This window comes from Eptatretus burgeri, chromosome 18 (assembly GCF_056783735.1).
Source record: "Eptatretus burgeri isolate ZD-2024b chromosome 18, Ebu_testis_v1, whole genome shotgun sequence".
NCBI classification, from domain to species: Eukaryota; Metazoa; Chordata; class Myxini; order Myxiniformes; family Myxinidae; genus Eptatretus; species Eptatretus burgeri.
The window spans coordinates 5,577,300-5,599,523 of NC_140978.1; the positions used below are offsets into that span (position 1 = coordinate 5,577,300).

Below are 22,224 nucleotides of genomic sequence, written 5' to 3' on the forward strand. Positions count from 1 at the left end.
AAACACATACACACACATACACACATACATACACACATACATACACATACATACATACATAAACACATACACATATACACACACACACACACACACACACACACACACACACACACACACACATACACACATACAAATACATACACACACATACACATACACACATACATAAACACATACACATATACACACACACACACACATACATACACACATACATACATACACGTACATACACACACATACACACACACAAATACATACACACATACATACACGTACATACACACACATACACACACACAAATACATACACACACATACACATACACACATACATACATACACGTACATACACACATACATACACACATACATACACACATACACACACACAGACACACACACACACACGAGGCGGGGTGGACGGTGTCTATTTAAACCTAATAATGACACGTATCCAATATCACATATTGATTCTTCTTAACATTTGTTTGAAACATTCAGTAAGGAAATACTTATGTTATATTAATGAAACATCTTTAACCCTCCAGAAGTCATTTACACAACAATACTGTATAATGGCACAGTTTTATCACAAGTTGTGTTTGACATAAGGTCGTTTGTTTGTGTACAAATTTGAGACTTGTGGAAGAGCCAGAACACAGAACAGAATGGAGTAAAACAAAAAGAATGCCGTGGGAAGCAGGAAAACACACCGTCAAGAGGGTACAGAGGGACACATGGAGGACGATTGGGTGAAGGGAAGAAGGAGGAAGACACAGTGGGTGTACAAGATGGATATTAGCTCAAACACTGCAAGAAGAGTGGTGAAAGAAGACGAAGGGAAAGTTGGAAATGAAACGCTTATGGAATAAAAAAAAATAGGACCACTGGACCTGTCGCTTCTCTGGATCCTGTCCTAATGTTGTCACGCATATTTGGTGACATTCTGACAGTGGGTCTGGAGAAGAAGATTTTGGAAGGAATTTGTGTGATTTCCCCAAAAATTTACCATATCCACCATTTTGACACACTTCTGCTCATGTGATCAGTATGACCCCTGCAATTTCACATTACGACAGTGTCCTAATGTTGTAACGCAAATTAGGGAGCATTCTGACTGTGGGTCTGGAGAAGAAGATTTTGGAAGGAATTTATGCGATTTTCCCAAAAATTTACCATATCCGCCATTTTGACATACTTCTGGTCATGTGATCATTATGACCTCTGCAATTTCACATCATGACCCTGGCCTAATGTTGTCACCCAAATTTGGGAGCATTCTGACTGTGGGTCTGGAGAGGAAGATTTTGGAAGGAATTTATGCGATTTCCCCAAAAATTTACCATATCCACCATTTTGACACACTTCTGATCATGTGATCATTATGACCTCTGCAATTTCACATCATGACCATGGCCTAATGTTGTCACCCAAATTTGGGAGCATTCTGACTGTGGGTCTGGAGAGGAACATTTTGGAAGGAATTTGTGCAATTTCCCCAAAAATTTACCATATCCGCCATTTTGACACACTTCTGGACATGTGATCAGTATGACCCCTGCAATTTCACATCATGACCCTGGCTTAATGTTGTAACCCAAATTAGGTAGCATTCTGACTGTGGGTCTGGAGAGGAAGATTTTGGAAGGAATTTGCGCGACAGCCATTTTGACACACATTCGGTCACGTGATCGGCACGGCCTCCGCAATTTAACATTAGGACCGTGTCCTAATATTGGAACCCAAATTTGGGAGCATTCTGACTGGTGGGTCTGGAGAAGAAGATTTTTGAAGGAATTTATGCAATTTTCCCAAAAAATTACCATGTCCGCCATTTTGACACACTTTTCGTCATGTGATCATTATGACCTCTGCATTTTCACATCATGACCCTGGCCTAATGTTGTCACCCAAATTTGAGAACATTCTGACTGTGGGTCTGAAGAGGAAGATTTTTGAAGGAACTTATGCGATTTCCCCAAAAATTTACCATATCTGCCATTTTGACACACTTCTGATCATGTGATCATTATGACCTCTGCAATTTCACATCATGACCCTGGCCTAATGTTGTCACCTAAATTTGGGAACATTCCGACTGTGGGTCCGGAAAGGAAGATTTTTGAAGGAACTTATGCGATTTCCCCAAAAATTTACCACATCCGCCATTTTGACATACTTCTGGTCATGTGATCATTATGACCTCTGCAATTTCACATCATGACCCTGGCCTAATGTTGTCACCCAAATTAGGGAGCATTCTGACTGTGGGTCTGGAGAGGAAGATTTTGGAAGGAATTTATGCGATTTCCCCAAAAATTTACCATATCCACCATTTTGACACACTTCTGATCATGTGATCATTATGACCTCTGCAATTTCACATCATGACCATGGCCTAATGTTGTCACCCAAATTTGGGAGCATTCTGACTGTGGGTCTGGAGAGGAACATTTTGGAAGGAATTTGTGCAATTTCCCCAAAAATTTACCATATCCACCATTTTGACACACTTCTGGACATGTGATCAGTATGACCCCTGCAATTTCACATTGGGACCGTGTCCTAATGTTGTAACCCAAATTAGGGAGCATTCTGACTGTGGGTCTGGAGAAGAAGATTTTGGAAGGAATTTATGCGATTTCCACAAAATTTACCATATCCGCCATTTTGACACACTTCTGATCATGTGATCATTATGACCTCTGCAATTTCACATCATGACCATGGCCTAATGTTGTCACCCAAATTTGGGAGCATTCTGACTGTGGGTCTGGAGAGGAACATTTTGGAAGGAATTTATGCAATTTTCCCAAAAATTTACCATATCCGCCATTTTGACACACTTCTGGACATGTGATCAGTATGACCCCTGCAATTTCACATCATGACCCTGGCCTAATGTTGTCACCCAAATTTGAGAACATTCTGACTGTGGGTCCGGAGAGGAACATTTTGGAAGGAATTTGTGTGACCGCCATTTTGACACAGTCATACACACACATGCATAATTGCAGCTGCCCAAATTGGGTAGCATTGTGACTGGAAGGTCTGGAAAAGAAGAATTTTGATAAAATGTACTAAGTCTGCCGTTTTGACTTATTTAACATCAAGTGAATGGAACGAGGTTTGCAGTCCCCATTACCAGTCAGGAGATGAACGTTGCTGCCAAATTTCAGCCGGATAGGCCCAGCGGTTTGGCCGCAGAAGTCAAAACAGGAGACGCATGGACGGACAGGCGGTGCATGATGACAATAGCTCATCTGGAATTCCATTTCCAGATAAGCTAAAAACGGAAAGGTGGGTGGGTAGGTGGAGGGAAAGTGGAGGAAACACAACATGGAAATGAAGGAGTGGGGGTGATGGAGGGTTAATGAGGATAGAAAAAAATCATTAAGTTGGTTTCACAGGTGAGATTTAAAAGAAAAGAAAAAAAAGGAACAAATGAGTGGAGGTGAGCAGGTGAGCCTGGATTTTGAGAGTTCCACCAGAAGTCGGTTACAGACAGAGAGCGGTGCACCCCGCAGAGAAACCAAGGGGGATGGAACACAGAAAGGGTGTCAGGTTAAAAAGGCAGGTGACTGGTAAGTTAATTGATTTATTATCAGACTTTGTAACCTCATCTGCTACAAGTTAATTTGGCCACAAGACTGGAGAATATCTGATATTCGTGCCTTCACTGAATGAAGGTGATATTCGAGAATACATGATCACAGAGACAGAAGCAACTGACCAATTTGTAACGGGGAAGGAAGATGGCCAGACATTTTGTGTCTGCAGGGGGGGGGGGGCAAGAGGGGCTAGAGGGGGCAGGGGTGGGTGGCATGTTACATTAGCAAGCAGCTAGCTAGCGCTCGCCAAGCAGCTAGCTAGCGCTCACCAAGCAGCTTGCTAGCGCTTGCCAAGCCTGCCGACCCATATCAACAGCTTGGCAAGCAACCAAGAGAGGGCTTGGTGTGGAGGGGGGGAGGAGTTTCCCCTTCTGACTCCCATATTTATTTTTCCTTCTCATTATTTTCCTCTTCCCAGTTGTAATCTCTGTAGTCGCTGCGATAACATAAGAAATTCGTTTGGGGAAAGTTGTCACAAGAAACAAGAGGATCGAGTAAAGCTGAAAACCACGGCCCTGTCACAGCGTCGTTTACATCGGAGGCCGCCATGTTGTTAAGCGGTGCCTAGCACTCCGTTCCGTTTCAGGGCTTGCTAGTTGCTTGAGAACTTTGAATCAAGGAAAGCGCTTGGCAAGTGGTAAGCAAGCTGCTTGCTACGGAACGTGCCTTGGGTGTTTGTTCAGTGGCCAAGCAGCTAGCTAGCGCTTACCAAGCAGCTAGCTAGCGCTCGCCAAGCAGCCAGCCAGCGCTCGCCTAGCAGCTAGCTAGCGCTCGCCAGGCAGCTAGCTAGCGCTCGCCAAGCAGCTAATTAGCGCTCGCCAAGCAGCTAGCTAGCGCTCGCCACGCCAGCCGTTCCTCGACGATTTCGAATGGAGCGCTTGCTTGGGTGCGTAAGCCGCTTGGCGAGCGCTTCGTAAGAAACCTGGTCACTGAACACACACCGAGTCTTGTGAAAATATTTGCGGATCTAATAATTAGATGGCGCCATCGAAAAATCACACGTACGTCGATATTGATGAACCATCGATTGTACGTTGTATTTTTTTTTTTTTAATATTATTGTTGATCGGAAAGTGCTTTTCTTCATTGACGCGACTTTTATAAGCGGTGTATAAGCGTAAAACCGCATTTTTTTTTTTTTTTTTGCATTCATCTTAAGACATATTTGTCGAAGAATAACTTACACGTTTTACCATGGCATTAAATGTACAACCACCGAAACGTTTAGTTGTTTCGTTCTTTTTTGTAAATATGAAATACGTCACGTAAAAATGGCTGTAAGGGAGCAGTGAAGGGGTTTGACGACTGAAGAGAATCTCTCTTTTATTTTATTTAAGGGCTTTGTGGAGTGTACATTTCGTTGAACGGAGATGTCAGGCTCTCACATCAACGCTAAAGTGGCGTATCTGTGCAATGGTGTGTATAAGAAAGCCTGGCTGAAGCCTCACAGGGAAATGGCTTTGTTAGACAGAGTGGCCAATCAGAGGCGTCCGGGAGAAGGTGAGTAACATTATTTACTTCGTCTGATCTCGATGTTGTAAAATAGTTCTGAATGACGTAAAAATAAAAAATGATCACACCAGGTGTGTTAAATAACACCAGGTGCGTTGATTCTGCCTGTCATCCTTCCGAGGTGGGCAAAATGAGTGGCAGCTGACTGGAAACAGGGGGGGGGGGGGCACTGCATCAGCGGCACAGCCCGCGCTCCCTGAAAATGATGCAACCAGCAGGCACAGGCTGTTTACGAAATGATAAAACCTCCATTAAATAACACCAGGTGGGTTGATTCTGCCTGTCATCCTCCTGAAGTCGGCAAAATGAGTGGCAGCTGACTGGAAACAGGGGGGCACTGCATCAGCGGCACAGTCCACGCTTCCAGAAAATGATGCAACCAGCAGGCACAGGCTGCTTACGAAATGATAAAACGCCATTAAATAACACCAGGTGGGTTGATTCCGCCTGTCATCCTTCCGAGGTGGGCAAAATGAGTGGCAGCTGACTGGAAACAGGGGGGCACTGCATCAGCGGCACAGCCCACGCTCCCTGAAAATGATGCAACCAGCAGGCACCAGCTGCTTACGAAATGATAAAACGCCATTAAATAACACCAGGTGGGTTGATTCTGCCTGTCATCCTTCTGAAGTCGGCAAAATGAGTGGCAGCTGACTGGAAACGGGGGGGGGGGGGCACTGCATCAGCGGCACAGCCCACGCTCCCTGAAAATAATGCAACCAGCAGGCACAGGCTGCTTACGAAATGATAAAATGCCATTAAATAACACCAGGTGGGTTGATTTCGCCTGTCATCCTTCCGAGGTGGGCAAAATGAGTGGCAGCTGACTGGAAACGGGGGGGGGCACTGCATCAGCGGCACAGCCCATGCTCCCAGAAAATGATGCAACCAGCAGGCACAGGCTGCTTACGAAATGATAAAAACCATAGCTTTCAAAGTTGATGGAAGAGCAAATAAAAGAGGGTGAGAATAATTTTATTATTATTATTAAAAATCAGTTTTCTTGGTCTTCAACAACCGGACAGCTTGTTCATGTGAGAGAGGTTCCAAAAGGTTGTGCTGATAAATTCCCTGCAAGATGATTAAAGATGAGAATCGCCAGATTTTAATAGATCGTCTGGAAACCTTGGACGGATGGAAAGGTCATTGCGAGCATTCGTAATCCCCGCAAGAGATTCCAGACAACCGAAGTCAAGTAACACCGAAGGATCCAGCAGAGGGGGGCAGACACCCCGTCACACTATCACAAGTCAGACAGGCAGTTCAGAAACTGAAGATGGACAAATTGCTTGTTGTGTACACTATTCCCATAAAGGTGTTAAAAAGGCAGGTGAAGTGGGAAGTTGATTGATTGATAAAGCTTTGTAACCTCATGTGCTCCAAATGAATATTATGGCCACAAGACTGGAGAATATCTGATATTCATGCCTTGACTGGAGAACGGTGATATTCAAGAATACATAATCGTGGAACCATTGCCCTCATCGTGCATGCCGGTAATAATTTCCTTTGCACAATCGGTAATATTGCTGAAGACCTATTTGGAAAGAGAATTGCACGTCTTTCCAGGAAGCAACTGGCAAGGCAAAGACCAGCATTGGTGGTGTCATGATTGGAGCGTCTGCTCTGAGTCTGGGAGGTCGGTAGTTGCAACCCTGGCCGAATCTTACCGAAGACTTGGAAAAACTCTTTCGACTACTTCCTTGCTCTGTGCTGCTTCCTTGCTTGATGCTCAAAATTTAAAAAAAGGATTGAGCACAGCCAAACAACCATAGGTTGGTAATAATGGCGCACGCTTTGATGGGGCTCATGGCCACCTCCTGCATCGAAGTTCTTTGTAAGGGAACTCGTATTAATTATTACTACCTCTACCGACGAAGGTGGACAGAGGTTGTGTTTTCACCTCTGCTTGTCTGTCTGACTGTGAGCAGGATATTTGAAAACGTTATGGATAGATTCGGATGAAACTTGGTTCACAAGGTGGGAGTGTGATGAGGACAAATTCATTATATTTTTCTGGAGACCTGGATCTGGATTTGGACAGTATAATTTGTTTTGTTTTTTTAATAATTCTTCACCATTATGCCTGGTGTTGGTTTAATGGTTATGGCGGTGTGCTTTGGATCCTAGGGTCCTGAGTTCAAATCCCACTCAACTGTTGAATTGATACCAAGTGGGGTGAACTCGGCCTGTCATCCTTCCGAGGTCGGCAAAATGAGTGCCAGCATGCTGGTATCCTTTGTCGGAGTGGCGACCCGTCCAGGATTGTGCCCAATAGCCAAGGAGACTGCTGAAGCAGCATCAACGCTCTGCACAGAGTATGGTCTCAATCTCCTCCTCCACCTTTGACAGGTGGGGCCGAAAACGATATATAGCACACCATCTCAAAAAGTTATTATCTGGATAGATTTGGATGAAACTTGGTGGATGAATTGGTTAGGTGACGAGAACAATGCCGATTAGATTTTTGTTTAGGTCCGGATCCAGATCCGGCCCATTAGTGGGATACAAAGCGTAAACTGTCCATCCTGGCAGAGATATGCGCTCTACCGAGTGCCGTTCTAGTAACTTTCTGAAATGCCCATCTATGAAAGGTCTCCATAGATATTCTTTTTCAACTCGTAGAACCCTATTCTGTGATATTTGTATTATCTAATTAGTTTCAATTAAATTATTTTGTGTGCACATGTATCTTTACTATGGAATTCTAGTTTGAAGTCCCCCCCCCCCAAAAAAAGTAATGTACTCATTTTAATTTATGCAAAATGCAATCCCTGGAGTTTCAGCTTCATACCCGCACATATGCTCTGTGCTCTGCCTGGAACACCGGCATCATCCCAACTGACTGAAAGAGGGGCCTTGTTGTCCCTCTCTGGAAAGGGAAGGGTGATCGCCAAGACTGCAACAACTACTGAGGGGTGACGCTGCTCTCAGTGCCGGGCAAGGTCTTTGCTCGGATAATTATTGATAGGGTTCGCCACCATCTGCTTGAGCACCAGCATCCAGAGCAGTCAGGCTTTACACCAAAGAGGTCAACTGTTGACCGTATCCTTGCTATTCGGGTCCTCACCGAACGCAGACGAGAGTTTCGGCAGGGGCTGCTTGCAACTTATGTTGATCTCTGTAAAGCGTTTGATTCAGTGAATCGGGATGCCCTCTGAAGGATTCTTGGTCTTCGTGGGGTGCCACCAAAGCTTATCAATCTGATGTCTGAACTATACTCTGGGACTGAGAGTGCTGTGAGATGTGGTGGTACCATCTATGACTTATTTCCAGTTGTTACTGGAATTCGGCAGGGGTGTGTACTGACCCCCACACTTTTCAGCACTTGTATGGACTGGATTCTGGGGAGGATGTCGAGGAGATCAAGCTGTGGTGCATCGTTTCGGAATGTCAAGATCTCTGACCTTGATTTCGCAGATGATGCAGTCATTTTTGCGGAGACTCGAGATATCCTTTTGGGGGCCCTTGAGGTGCTGAATGAGGAGTCTGAGCTGCTGGGATTACTGGTGTCCTGGGTCAAAACTAAGATCCAGGCTTTCAATGATATCTTGGATGCTGCTATCCTGTCTACCTGTTTGTGGCAAGGATGTTGAGGTCACGAAGAGATTCACTTACCATGGCAGTGATATTCATGTCTCTGCTGCATGTGAGCCAGAAGTCAACAGACTCTGGGTCGGGCCTGGGGAGTCATGGATTCACTGGATCATGGGGTATGGTGCTGCCGGTACCTGTGCAGGAGGATGAAAGTCCGAGTCTTCAGGTCCTTGGTGCTTCCAGTCTTGCTCTATGGGTGTGAGACTTGGACTCTGACCAGAGACCTGAGATGGAGACTTAATTCCTTTGGTACCAGGTCTCTTCGGAGAATCCTTGGCTATTGCTGGTTGGACTTTGTGTCCAACAAGTGGTTGCTGAGAGAGACTCAAATGAGATTTGTTACCTGCATAGTCTGTGAGCATCAGCTGCCGCTGTATGGACATGTGGCTCGTTTTCCTGACGCTGAGCCTGCTCATCAGATTCTCTAAGTGAGGGAGCCTCGTGAGTGGAGGAGGCCAATGAGCCGACCACATTCCTCGTGGTTGCAACAGGTTGATCAGCATCTCAAGGAGATGGGAATGGGCCAGGAATCTGCCTGGGGGGTGGCAAGACAGAGGCCCCTGGAGTACCGGCGGAAAGTGGACGCAGCGACGCGCTGCTCTGGCGCATGCTCCCATACCTGACTTATCGAACTTGACCCGTATATACATGCATACCTGCATACTTACATACACATATACATAACACATACATACAGAACCTTCAGAAAGTATTCACACCCCTTGATTTTTGTCACATTTTTGTTGTCACAGCCTGAATTTAAAATGGATTCAATTGAGGTTTTCTTTGTCACCGATCTACACAAAATACCCCACAATGACAAAGTCAAAACATGCTTTTGAGAAGAAAAAAAAAATCAAACATGAAAAAAACAGTGCAGATAGAACTCAAAATGTGTAGAGGCAGAAAATAGCAAAACCTTTTCAGGAAGAGTTTGCATTTGGATTTGGTTGATCTGTGAATATTGCCATGTGAAGTTTGGTAGGAGTAGGACAACAGCAAGAGGAGTTTGTAAACTAGCATAATCACAAAAGCCAGACCTGGCTGTAAGAGTAGGAAGGTAAAGGAGATTATGAGGATGAGCTTTGTCAGAATTCCAAAGCATAATTTCTCTCTACATTAGACTCGGTGTTATTTCTTGTGATATTTGTGCACAGGTTTGAGTTTGCTGTTATGTGTTTTGCTTCACAGAGTCTCCATGTGTGACGGAGATAACTGTGTTGATGGCTTGTTGGAAAACCAATAATTTTGAAGATTTGAAGTGTTCGGATGAAATCGCTGCCTTCAGGAAATGTATTGCTACAGCTAAGGTGAGTCAGTTATGGTTTGTCCTTCATAGGTGAACAATGAACATGGCTGTCCACACGTGAACAACTTTGGAACACAAATTCGTTTAAAGTGTCGAGTCGCTGCCCATACTGCAAACACACACTGAGATAGTAAACTGGTGTTGAGGGATATCCAAGAAGACAAGACCACTTACTCCCACCAGTTTTTGGCAGGAATTTGGAATTTCAGCATGGTGCCAGCAATAAATCGCCGACTCTTCAGTCGTCACAAAAGACACCGTGGGGTTTTTAACATCCATCAACAATCGGTGCTGGCAGACTGGTCTTCCGGCTTAACATCCACTCGCTGGAATGTGCATACATTGATGCCTCACATTGCATGTGAAACACCAGGGTGAAATTTTATAGCTGGGTCAAGGTTCGAACCTAGGCTAGACAACTCGGAGGCATGTGCGAAAACCTGCACACTGTCTTGCCAACCTGCAAACCTGATGATTCACTGAGAAAATTGTTTCCTAAAATTTGGGATGTTTTTTTTTTCTTTTCTTTTTTTTTCGAATACACTTTTTATGATTTATTTATATTTTTATTTTTTCTTAGTAATTTCCTTTCATTGTAATTTTTTTCAGGATAGTGTAATTGACAGAATAAAGTTGAGTTGCTTCATTCATTAATTATGCTGAGTGTGAAGCGAGAAGTGGGGTTGAGCAATTGGTTCACTTTGTCTCTCCGTCTGTCTCCACAAATGCCAATTATCATTGAGCTACAACTTGATTTCATTTGAATGTTATATTTTGAACACGAACCAGTATTTTTAGTAGTGCTTTGGCTCTGAATTTGTCTAATTGTACAGAATCTTGTCCCAATCACACATGTGCAGTGAGGAGTGAGATGATTATTTTCCTCTGCCTGCCTGTCTGGCAGTAAAACAAAATTGAAAATCATTCCAAACAGGAAATTTACTGTTTTTAGGGATATCATAAAGCAAACAAATAACAGGCACGAATAACTAATGTTGTTGTTGTTCTTCTTTCGGCTGCTCCCGTTAGGGGTCGCCTCAGCGGATCATCTGTTATGATCCGCATACTGATTTCGCACAGGTTTTACGCCGGATGCCCTTCCTGACGCAACCCTGGTCGCCTATTATGACACAGGGATAAGAATTGGGTTTCGCCATGATTCCGGGCTGCCCTACACCCTCTCATAGCGCGACCCAGCACAGAGAGCCCATCCTCAAGCGATCCTCCAACCCAAGCCTCCGAGTAGCTGGATTACAGGCACACGCCACTACGCCCGGTGCACGAATAACTAATGTAACATGTTAAATAAGGTGGTGTATAAGACTCTGCATCAACGGTGGCAAACTTCCAAATTTTATTTTTCTGCAACCTTAAGTCTTTGCTTCATTTCAACAGAGTTGTATATTTGAACATGGGAAAACACGAATCCCCTTCTTGGCACTTTCAAAAATCTTTCGTTTAGCAGTACTTGGCCAAAATATCACGGCATTTTTCATTAGCTCGACGAATCAAATTTGTTGCTCGCAGGCCCCGCCCACATCCTTGTTTTCTCAAGACTGCACGGGTTAAGGTGTTCTATGAACTCTCTAGTTTTTTTATGTTACGATAAGTAAGGATGTTCCCTCACCACAATGTTTGGCCCACAATGTTCACCACCATTCCTACCACTGGAAATGTATTGACAAATTTCCCCAGTAACAATTCTTGACACTTTTTAGGTTTAGGTCAATAAATGGCAAGTTATCGTGCAGCATTCAATCTCCCGTTGGTAATTTCTAAAAAGCAATATTGCACTGAATATTCCTGGACTTCTAATGCTTACAGCCATCAATAAGTCCTCTTGAGAAGATTCCACCCCCCCCCTACTCCCCCAGCCTCACCCCTCCTAGACCAATAGTTATGCTTGGCCAGTCATAAATATTTGTGCTGCAAAAAAAGAGGAGAACTTAAGTAAGGCATTATGGTTTGAATTATTCACAGTTCACAACCTCATTCTCGACAACCTCCATTTATTAATGAGTAAAAGGCTGAAGTCAGGAATATGATTGAACACTTGCTATGAGCATCTTGCAATATATGAAATTGAACTCTATCTATGACAGAGTTGTCTGCTTGAGGAACTTTGAGCAGGTAATTAGTTCACAGAAATAAAACAGAGAAACCCCAACATAACCAAATAATTGAGTGACTTCACCCAGTGACCTTTTTAAGTGAATTTATCTTGAAATTGTATATATACTCGCAAATGCAATCCAGCATTCGCCGACTTGGAATCGGAAGCGGCCTTGGAAAAACTCCACGATAATGTGGAACGACGCTCAAGCTGCCATGTATTCACCTTAACATGCAGTTTTTCCAAGGTGGAAAAACACAACACGATATGGAAATTCGTCTGGATGTTTTTTTTTTTTTTTGCAGTCATGTTGAAAGCAACTTAGGTTAAGTGACTGTGAAAATAAGGCGAAGGTCTCTTGCTCGTGATACAATTAATATCTCTGAAACGTCACTCATAATACCCTCTCCCACCACTACCAGGAGCGGCGCTACATGGTATACATTTACCTCGAGAGGGGGAGGGGAGAGGAGCAAGTGGGGGAGCGAGGAAAGGGGTGCAAGGAAGTGGGAAAGAGCAAGGAAGAGGGGAAGAGTGAGGCCTCACCACACATTGTTATACACTCCGGGAGGAGGAGGGAGTGATGAGGACAGGGGAGAGAGGGGGTAGTAGGGAGGAGAAGGGGGTGTTCTGGAAATGCATTTGATTGGGGGGCTTGAGGGAAAGCGGGGGGGGGGGGTGGGGGGTGGGAATGGTCCCGTTATGCCGGCATTGGTACAGGAAAATTGGGTACGTTAAAACGACACGTTTGAACGGGTCACACTAAACAATGCCCGGTCACCGCCCAGAGAGGTCTGTGGGGGTTGGAGGACTTTAGGAGGAGGTAAGTGTCAAGGAAGGGAAAGGAAATGAAGGGCGTTTTTCCTTCAATCGTCGAAAAAGCTGCGCCAATGTTTGTGCCTTTATTTAATTTCCACACATATTACAAGCTCGAGAATCACTTAACCGAAGACAAATTGCAGAAGTGATTTGTGAAGCAGTTCCGAATGCTAAAAAAAAAATTTTTAAGCTTTCATTTGTCCAATTCGCACATTTTTTGACACCCCTACCTCTCCTCGATCGCTGGAGAGTTATATCGTGGGGGAGGGGATTTGGGAGGAGGTGAGTGTGAGGGGAGGGAAGAGAAGGCAGTGAGAGGGTGAGGGGGAGGCAGAGTGGGGCGGAGAGGGCAGAGTGGGGGGAGGGGTGGCAGAGTGGGAGGGAGGGGGTGGTGCGAGGGAGAGGGGAGGCGGCGGGAGGGAGAGGGGAGGCGGCGGGAGGGAGAGGGGAGGCGGCGGGAGCGAGAGGACGAGGCGGCACGAGGGAAAGGGGGAGGTGGCACGAGGGAGAGGGAGAGGGGAGGGGGAATGAGGGAGTGGGAGAGGGAGGAGGTGCGAGGTAGAGGGGGAGGCGGCACGAGGGAGAGGGGAAGGCGGCGTGAGGGAGTGGGAGAGGGGAGGAGGTGCGAGGTAGAGGGGGAAGCGGTGAGAGGGAGAGAGGGAGGTGGCACGAGGAGGAGGAGGTGGTGGCACGAGGGAGAGGGGGAGGAGGCACGAGGGAGAGGGGGAGGCGACACAGGAGAGGGAGAGGGGGAGGCGGCACGAGGGGGAGGCGCGAGGGAGAGGGGAGACGGTGCGAGGGGTAGGCGGCGCAAGGGAGAGGGGAGACTGCGTGAGGGAGAGGGGGAGGAGGCATGAGGGAGAGGGGAGGCGGCATGAGGGAGAGGGAGAGGGAGGGGGAATGAGGGAGTGGGAGAGGGAGGAGGTGCGAGGTAGAGGGGGAGGCGGCACGAGGAGGAGGAGGTGGTGGCACGAGGGAGAGGGGGAGGAGGCACGAGGGAGAGGGGGAGGCGACACGAGAGAGGGAGAGGGGGAGGCGGCACGAGGGGGAGGCGCGAGGGAGAGGGGAGACTGTGCGAGGGGTAGGCGGCGCAAGGGAGAGGGGAGACTGCGTGAGGGAGAGGGGGAGGAGGAACGAGGGAGAGGGGGAGGAGGCACGAGGGAGGGGGAGGTGGTGCGAGGGAGGGGAGAGGGAGAGGCGGTGTGAGGGAGAGGGAGAGGAGGTGCAAGGGAGAGGAAGAGGAAGAGGGAGAGGTGGCGCGAGGGAGAGGAAGAGGGAGAGGGAATGGCGGCGCGAGGGAGAGGAAGAGGGAATGGTGGCGTGAGGGAGAGGAAGAGGGAATGGCGGCGCGAGGGAGAGGAAGAGGGAATGGTGGCGTGAGGGAGAGGAAGAGGGAATGGCGGTGCGAGGGAGAGGAAGAGGGAATGGCGGCGCGAGGGAGAGGAAGAGGGAGTGGCGGCGCGAGGGAGAGGAAGAGGGAGTGGCGGCGCGAGGGAGAGGAAGAGGGAGTGGGGGGGGGAGGGAGAGGAAGAGGGAGTGGCGGCGCGAGGGAGAGGAAGAGGGAGTGGCGGCGCGAGGGAGAGGAAGAGGGAGTGGCGGCGCGAGGGAGAGGAAGAGGGAGTGGCGGCGCGAGGGAGAGGAAGAGGGAGTGGCGGCGCGAGGGAGAGGAAGAGGGAGTGGCGGCGCGAGGGAGAGGAAGAGGGAGTGGCGGCGCGAGGGAGAGGAAGAGGGAGTGGCGGCACGAGGGAGAGGAAGAGGGAGTGGCGGTGCGGGGGAGAGGAAGAGGGAGTGGCGGCGCGGGGAGAGGAAGAGGGAGAGGCGGCGCGAGCGAGAGGGAGAGGAAGAGGTTGCGCTCGGGAGAGGTCGAGGTTGCACTCGAGAGAGGGAGAGGTTGCACAAGCGCGAGAGGGAGAGATAGGGGAGAGGGAGAGGCGGCGTGAGGGAGGGGGAGAGGGAGAGGCGGCGTGAGGGAGGGGGAGAGGGAGAGGCGGCGTGAGGGAGAGGGAGAGGCGGCGTGAGGGAGAGAGAGGGAGAGGCAGCGCGAGGGAAAGGGAGATGCCGCGTGAGGGAGAGGGAGATGTGGAGCGAGGGAGAGGAAGAGGTTGCGCTTGGGAGAGGGAGAGGGAGAGGTAGAGGTTGCGCTCGGGAAGGGAAGGCGGCATGGGGGGAATGGCGAAGGGGAAGGCAGCGCGAAGGAATGGGGAGGGGAAGGCGGTGCGAGGGAATGGGGGAGGGAAGGCGGTGCGAGGGAATGGGGGAGGGAATGCGGTGCGAGGGAATGGGGGAGGGAAGGCGGTGCGAGGGAATGGGGGAGGGACGGCGGTGCGAGGGAATGGGGAGGGAAGGCGGTGCGAGGGAATGGGGGAGGGAAGGCGGCGCGAGGGAATGGGGGAGGGAACGACGGCACAGGGAATGGGAGAGGGAAAGGTGGCACAGGAAATGGGGGAGGGGAAGGCGGTGCGAGGGAATGGGCAGGAAAGGCAGCGTGAGGGGAGTGTATAGGAAGAAAGAGTGAGGGGATGGGGGGGGGTGGGAGGGAGTGTAAGGTGAGGGGAGGCAACGTAGCAGGGCATTACCGGTGCGTTAAAATTCATCCAAACAGCAACATTTTATTTTTAACCACTGTGTTCTATCTGAAATCAGGTGGGAGTATTTAAAAATTACAACTCATGCTCTCTGGTGAAGGCCTGCCTGCATGCATGACCCTCCCCACCCCCACCCCCACCCATACGTGTCCCTCCAACCTCCTCGCATTCAGGCACGCACACACCCCACAGAGTCATTTGTACCCATTTTACCACGTCTGTGTGTGTTGTCTCCGTACCTCTTTGTTTTCAGCAACTGCCACCTATTAATATATTGCAGCAACTATTAGTATATTTTGTAATGAAAGCAGATCACACCAAACGGTGAAAAAGAAAACTGCATACTTAATTGCTGAAGAAAAGGCCCCTGTGGACTGTATTTTCATGACTTCTAAAAGCAGGCTATAAAGCATGGCATTGCGCTCAATGAAGTTGCACTCTCTGCACATTCCTTCATCTTTTTTTCACTCACTATGGTCATCTAAATGGAAGAAAAAAATTAAGCTTAATGCTTTGCTTGAATATGTTCGCTTAGTTATTAAAAAAAAAAATCGCTTAGTTGAAATTTTCATATTTCATTTCAGATCTTGATACTTATTTATTCCATGAGATCCGATTCTCAAATCGTATATAATATTTTGATTATATACTTTATTTAATTCTGTGAGAGTAGATCGTTTTTCCCAACCAAGGCATGTTTGAATCGGCAGACCAAAATGGTGAATTAACACCCCTGCAAACTAACAGAGGGCTGAACAAGACTGAGCCTTGCTGAAGGATAATTAAATAAGGCCTTTAATTATATCATCAAAATGGGTGTTTTATTTAACCCAAACACCCAATTTTCATTCATGCATTACCTTGGAGTTCCCTTCGTATGCAGGCAAAGTTTCGGGCTGCTACGTTTAATGTTTTTGGAGTTATGGAGGACACACACACACACACACACACACACACACACACACACACACACACACACACACACACACACACACACACACACACACATACATACATACATACACACACTCACTTATTAGTTTTGATACTTGTATAATACCCATCAAAAATGACGTGTTGGAGTCAAACTCGAAAATATGATGTTTTGTTGCAAGAAGCGTTATTTTAAAACGCGACATGTACAAATGTAACCCTAGTTTCTTTATCTTCTCGGAAATTTCATTTCAACAGTACAACCTCGTGAGTGTGCCGAAGTCTGAATCCTCGGCCAAGCATCGTATGTGCTTTTATTCTTTATTGATTCGACCTCCTATGGACGTAAATGTACTAGTTTTACTCTGCACACGTACATTACATGCAGCAAATTTCATCTCCCTGCGCCTTGTATTTATTGCTATTAAAAAAACAAAACGCTTCTGTACACCGCCTTTGAGACTAGGTTTGCAAGTCACTGTCTACAATTCCAATAGAAGAGATGTAATCACTCTTTTACTGAATGTTTTTTTTGAGGTTTTTTATCCTCAAAAATAGACTGTGGTGAACACAAATCCATGTTCAGAGATTGGCCTTTAAAACCCGACAAATCGTCTGAACAAAGGGGAACAGACAATTACACAGATACATTTTGTTTTATATTTTTAGATGTACGTATTATCACTCGGTATGGTTGGTGGGACAGTGTTCAAAACATTTCCAAACCGAGAAAGCTATTTTCCTACTTTGTCCTGAATATTGTGGTTGCTATTCTTCTTTACCACAAATACTTTTGCTTATCATGTCATCTTCCTTGGTAAACATTTGTTCTGTTGTTGAAAGAGCCACAAATAATTGTTGAATGCATGCAATTTTGCTTTATCCCGAGGTCCGGTTGGGTGTGGGGGGGAAGGGTTATGCGAGGGTAGGTTTTGCCCACTGTTTCTAAAATTGACTGTTTACAAAGCACCCATTGAATGTTGGTCGAACATTCTCAAGAAAACCTTCTCGTATTGATATTAAATCATTGTTGTTTACCTTTCCGTGCAGGACCCAAAAGAATCAACAACTTCTGGTATGCTGTCCCACCGTCAAACAACTTCACTCCTTCGTCAATTTCCTATCAAGAGGCATCCAGTTTAAGTCCCAACTGAAGAGTGGATATCATTACATTGATCTTGGAAGAAAGCTGAACTTGTACCAAGACAGACGAACTTGATCCATTTCATATATGAAAACAAAAATAGTCATTCAGCTGTAAATGCCACTTAGTGAATTTTCCAGCAACCTCTGTGAAAGCTTGGCTTTTTGCGAGGGTAGGTTTTGCCCACTGTTTCCAGTACAGTATGTGACTTTCACACAAATTTTGTCTCTTGTACAATATACAATCTTCGTAAGCAAATCGGACTCGGATATGGCTTCCAGTGAAGATCATTCCTTTGTAAAGCCATTACAATCTCTGATGCCCTGTATGTTGTGTGAATAGAAAGAATAAATGCCCATTGGGAAATCCAAGTGGAGAATAGCTTATCAGATTTTTGCTGGAAAATGTCTTCCGAGTTTTCTTTTTTTTTTTTTTTTGCAAAATAAAGTTTTTAATCCAGTTATGTTGATTATGCTCATCAGGGTGTGTGTGTGTGTGTGTGTGTGTGTGTGTGTGTGTGTGTGTGTGTGTGTGTGTGTGTGTGTGTGTGTGTGTGTGTGCAGGCCTTTTGGGTGTGTTTATACTTCTTTGGTTGTTTTTCATCAGAGTGGGTCCTGTCAATTCCCTGTTAATTTTTTTTTTAACAATCTGGCTTAGCGATATATTAATTGTGATTTTTAACAATCTGGCTTAGCTATACATTCTCATGGCATCTCTTCTGCTCAATCCTTTCTTTGAGGAACCGTTGATGTTTTGAGACTCAAATAGGAAATGCATGTTTGAATATATATTTGAGAAGTTGGCTTTGCATGGGTAAGTTGATAAATACAAATAAATATTTCCTATCCAACTATTTGTAATCAGCAGCATACATTTTAATTGTTGTTTTTCACCTGACAGTACTACAATGTAAATTTCTAATGTAGTTTAAGGGGGGGGGGAGTAAGAAGAAAATCTCTTCTTTCCACCCCTTCCCACACACCAAAACAATTATTTGGCAAATGCAGTTTGTTGAACTTTAAGCTCAACCATGATCTTCAGTAAAGCCCTATATACTTGGTGCTAGTGCTGATTTAATTACATTTACCATGTTTATCATGCAGCTATAGCAGCATGTCCATGAACAGGATTGTGCAGAGGTAGTGTACTGAACATTTGAGCTATCCTTTCTGAGCTTGATTCCCAACCCGACTATAAACTGTCGGATTGGTGCTTCACAGGCAAGGCGTTGCATCATAAAGTGCGTCATCCCTCAGATGGACATTGAGTTGTGTGTCCTATCTACTATCATTAGTTGGTGGATGCTAAATATGTAGTAGGGTAGAGTACAGCAATATAATCCAGCCTTCCTGAGACGCATGTCCAACAAAGCCATCTGAAAAAGCAGCCAAGCATTCATACTTTGTGTTCAGGTAAGCATGTTGTACAATTGCTCTTCCTCACATATTGGATACTTGCTGTAATATAGTGTTGCTGTCATGCTCTCATATGCATTAATTGCATTTGTGAGAATATGTGGCCTGCATGTGTTCCAATCTGAATCCCTCGCTTATGATGTGAGGAACTCGGGTTCAAAACCCATGCACCATATGTTTGTCTTTTGTCTATTAATCCTTACTATAATTCATGGACCGGTATTTTTGTATTTGTTTGTGGGTTTGTTTGTTTGTGTGTGTTTGTCATGCTACTCCTACAGTTCTGGCCCGATTATATCCAGACTTGTTCAGAGGATCAGCATAACCCCAATTAATGTATTGAGGTGTTTTTACCCCTCAGCCCGAATTGGGCTGAAAAAGGGGTATTGTCGTCACAGGCGTTGTCCGGCGGGCGTCCGTCCGTGCGTCTGTCAACTTTTGGTTTCCGTCAATTTCGAGTAGAACGCCTTGTCCGATTAAATCAATTTTTGCAGGGTATGTTGGGGTTGAGTAGAGGAAGGTTCCTTTCGAAAATGAGAGTGCTGCGATTTTCAATGTGGCCTCCATGGCAGCCATCTTGAAATTGGTTTCCGTCGATTTTGAGGAGAACGCCTTGTCCGATTAAATCCATTTTTGCAGGGTATGTTGGGGTTGAGTAGAGGAAGGTTCCTTTCGAAAATGGGCGCGCTGCGATTTTCAATGTGGCCTCCATGGCAGCCATCTTGAAATTGGTTTCCGTCGATTTCGAGGAGAACGCCTTGTCCGATTGAATCCATTTTTGCAGGGTATGTTGGGGTTGAGTAGAGGAAGGTTCCTTTCGAAAATGGGCGCGCTGCGATTTTTACAGTGTTTGTTGGGGCTGGGTAGAGGAAGGTTCCTTTCGATAATGAGCGCAATTTGATTCTCGGCTAAGCCACCAGGGGGCCAAAACTGAAAACCTAGAAATGGCTATTTCTCCTGAAGGAATGGCTGGATCATCGCCAAATTTTTATCACAGGTATATCTGATGAGGATACATGATATATAACCCGGGTTTTTGATTTGACCTACTTTTCAAGGTCACAGAGGTCAAAGTTCATACTTCAGTGTTTGGGCGTCCGTCAACTTTTGGTTTCTGTCAATTTCGAGGAGAACGCCTTGTCCGATTAAATCCACTTTTGCAGGGTATGTTGGGGTTGAGTAGAGGAAGGTTCCTTTCGAAAATGGGCGCGCAGCGATTTTCAATGTGGCCTCCATGGCAGCCATCTTGAAATTGGTTTTCGTCAATTTCGAGAACAGCTTGGCTTGTCCGATTAAATGCATTTTTGCAGTGTGTGTGTTGGAGTTGAGTAGAGGAAGGTTCCTTTCGAAAACGGGCACATTGCGATTTTCACTAGCCGCCACGGTAGCCATCTTGAAGTGTGATTGATTTTCGATACGACGTCCAATGTGCTCTAAGGCCTAAGTCACATTTGCCACGGCGGCCGTGGGGTCTCCAAAATCTACGGCCACTAGCAATTATAGGGCGGCCGCAGTATTTCCACGGTCACACAATCTAGCAGTCACATATGTTTTTATTTTTCGGGGAGCCGCACAGCATATTTATAAATTGTGGAGACCGAAAACGTGGGGGTGCCATATGGTCTTTGATTTGATGTCGCACGGTGACCTTAGGGTGTTCCTGTGGCGGCCATATAATGTTCAAGGCAGACGCAAGGTGCCCGCAAGGCGGCCGCAGGGGGGCCCAAAGGCGAACGTGCGGCCAGACGGACGGTAACGAGTGGGTTCTTTTTTTCTTTTCTTTTTTTTTACCAGTTCTTTTGTTTCGGCTTGTCGAATTGCAACGGTGAACGTAGAAATGAAAAAAGTTATAACTCCGCGTTATAATTCCACGGCGACCCTACGGCCTGTAAAATATAGCCATACTGCGTAGGGCCACCCTGAGGCCACCTCAGAAACTCTGCGGCCGCCGCACGTTTCTGTCAATTCAGAGGGCATACGGCCGCCGTATACTCGCCGTAGAGCAAATGTGACTTAGGCCTAACTGACTGCATCATCGTGATATCACTGCTTCCTTTTACAATGCATGGGCTGAGGGGTTACGCCCGCTTTGTGGAGCTATTTTTATATTTGCCGGTGGTCTTGGGTGGTTCTAAGGGTGGGATGAAATTCTCTAAATGTGTAACATGTAGCGCCGCCTCCAGATGGGGGAGGGTATGACAAGTCTCCATTTACAGCACAGTATTCCTGGCCCCACGCTTTCCAGTATGTAGTGAGATGTTTTGAATTATAAACAGTAGTAGGTATGTTTTTGCTTCGTGCACATAACCTGTGTTATTTATTTTTTCTATACACTACTCAAATAAAGGTATGCATCAGAAAAGCGTGTTGCATGCTTGGACCAAGATTGCATGTAGTAGTGGGTACGCTTTATTTTTTTATTTTCTGTGTATTTTGTCAGGCTTGTATAAGAGCTAACACACAGAACGTATAAAAAGGGGAACAGGAGACAAGGGGTGGGAGAGGAAAGCACAAAACAGTAAGGGAACAGAGACAGCAGATCTGTGGAAGGGATGGGGATGGGACGGGGTACATGGGGTAAACAAGATGGACGCACCAGGGACTTTCAGGAAGGAAAGCAGAGAATTTGAAGGAGGTGCGTTTGGGGTGGATTAACGGGGGTAGAAAAGATCATGGTTTTGGATGGGGGAAGATAAGAGATGGTGGTGAGCAACTGTTTTAAAGACCTGGAGGGAAGAGTGGGATTGAAGAGAGTGGGAGTTTGTTCCAGAGGTGGGATAAAGGAGGAATGAAAGAGTGGAGGTGAGCAGTGATTCTTGATTTTGGTAGTTTTACCAGAAGGGGGTTGCTGGCAGACCTTGAGCACCCTGCAGAAATATGGGGGGGGGGGGGTGGACAGATCACAGACAGAGCAGGGGGGGCCAAGGCCGGAGAGGAGACGGCAGAAGACAAAGACCACTGACCTGTCTGTGGTGGGAAACCTAAAGACTCTATTTCATCGTGGGAGATACTAATGATCGTAAGTGCCTTGGTTTCCACAGCGTGAAGCCGAGAAAGGTGTGAGGCGGGAGTACCAGCCCAGAGTGGAGAGCAATATTCCATCAAGCTGCGGATAAAAGCTTTGTACGTGGTCAGGAGCTCAGGTGTGCCAAGGACCCTGCTCATATACGTAATTCATGT

At 46.3% G+C, this 22,224-nt stretch overlaps 1 protein-coding gene across 1 annotated transcript; it reads left to right on the forward strand.

Moving 5' to 3' along the window:
* Positions 1–4,852: 4,852 nt before the first annotated feature.
* Positions 4,853–18,000, forward strand: CHCHD1 (coiled-coil-helix-coiled-coil-helix domain containing 1). Its single transcript, XM_085864181.1, has 3 exons — positions 4,853–5,117; positions 9,918–10,036; positions 17,536–18,000. The coding sequence occupies exons 1-3, from the start codon at positions 4,988–4,990 to the stop codon at positions 17,626–17,628; spliced, it is 342 nt and encodes a 113-aa protein (XP_085720307.1). The 5' UTR covers positions 4,853–4,987; the 3' UTR covers positions 17,629–18,000.
* The last annotated feature ends 4,224 nt before the right edge of the window (positions 18,001–22,224 follow it).

Coding starts and splice junctions, on each gene's coding strand:
- CHCHD1 (XM_085864181.1), top strand. CDS start 4,988: ATGTCAGGCTCTCACATCAACGCTAAAGTGGCGTATCTGTGCAATGGT. Junction 5,118..9,917: donor TCAGAGGCGTCCGGGAGAAG/GTGAGTAACATT, acceptor TTTGCTTCACAG/AGTCTCCATGTGTGACGGAG. Junction 10,037..17,535: donor AATGTATTGCTACAGCTAAG/GTGAGTCAGTTA, acceptor CTTTCCGTGCAG/GACCCAAAAGAATCAACAAC.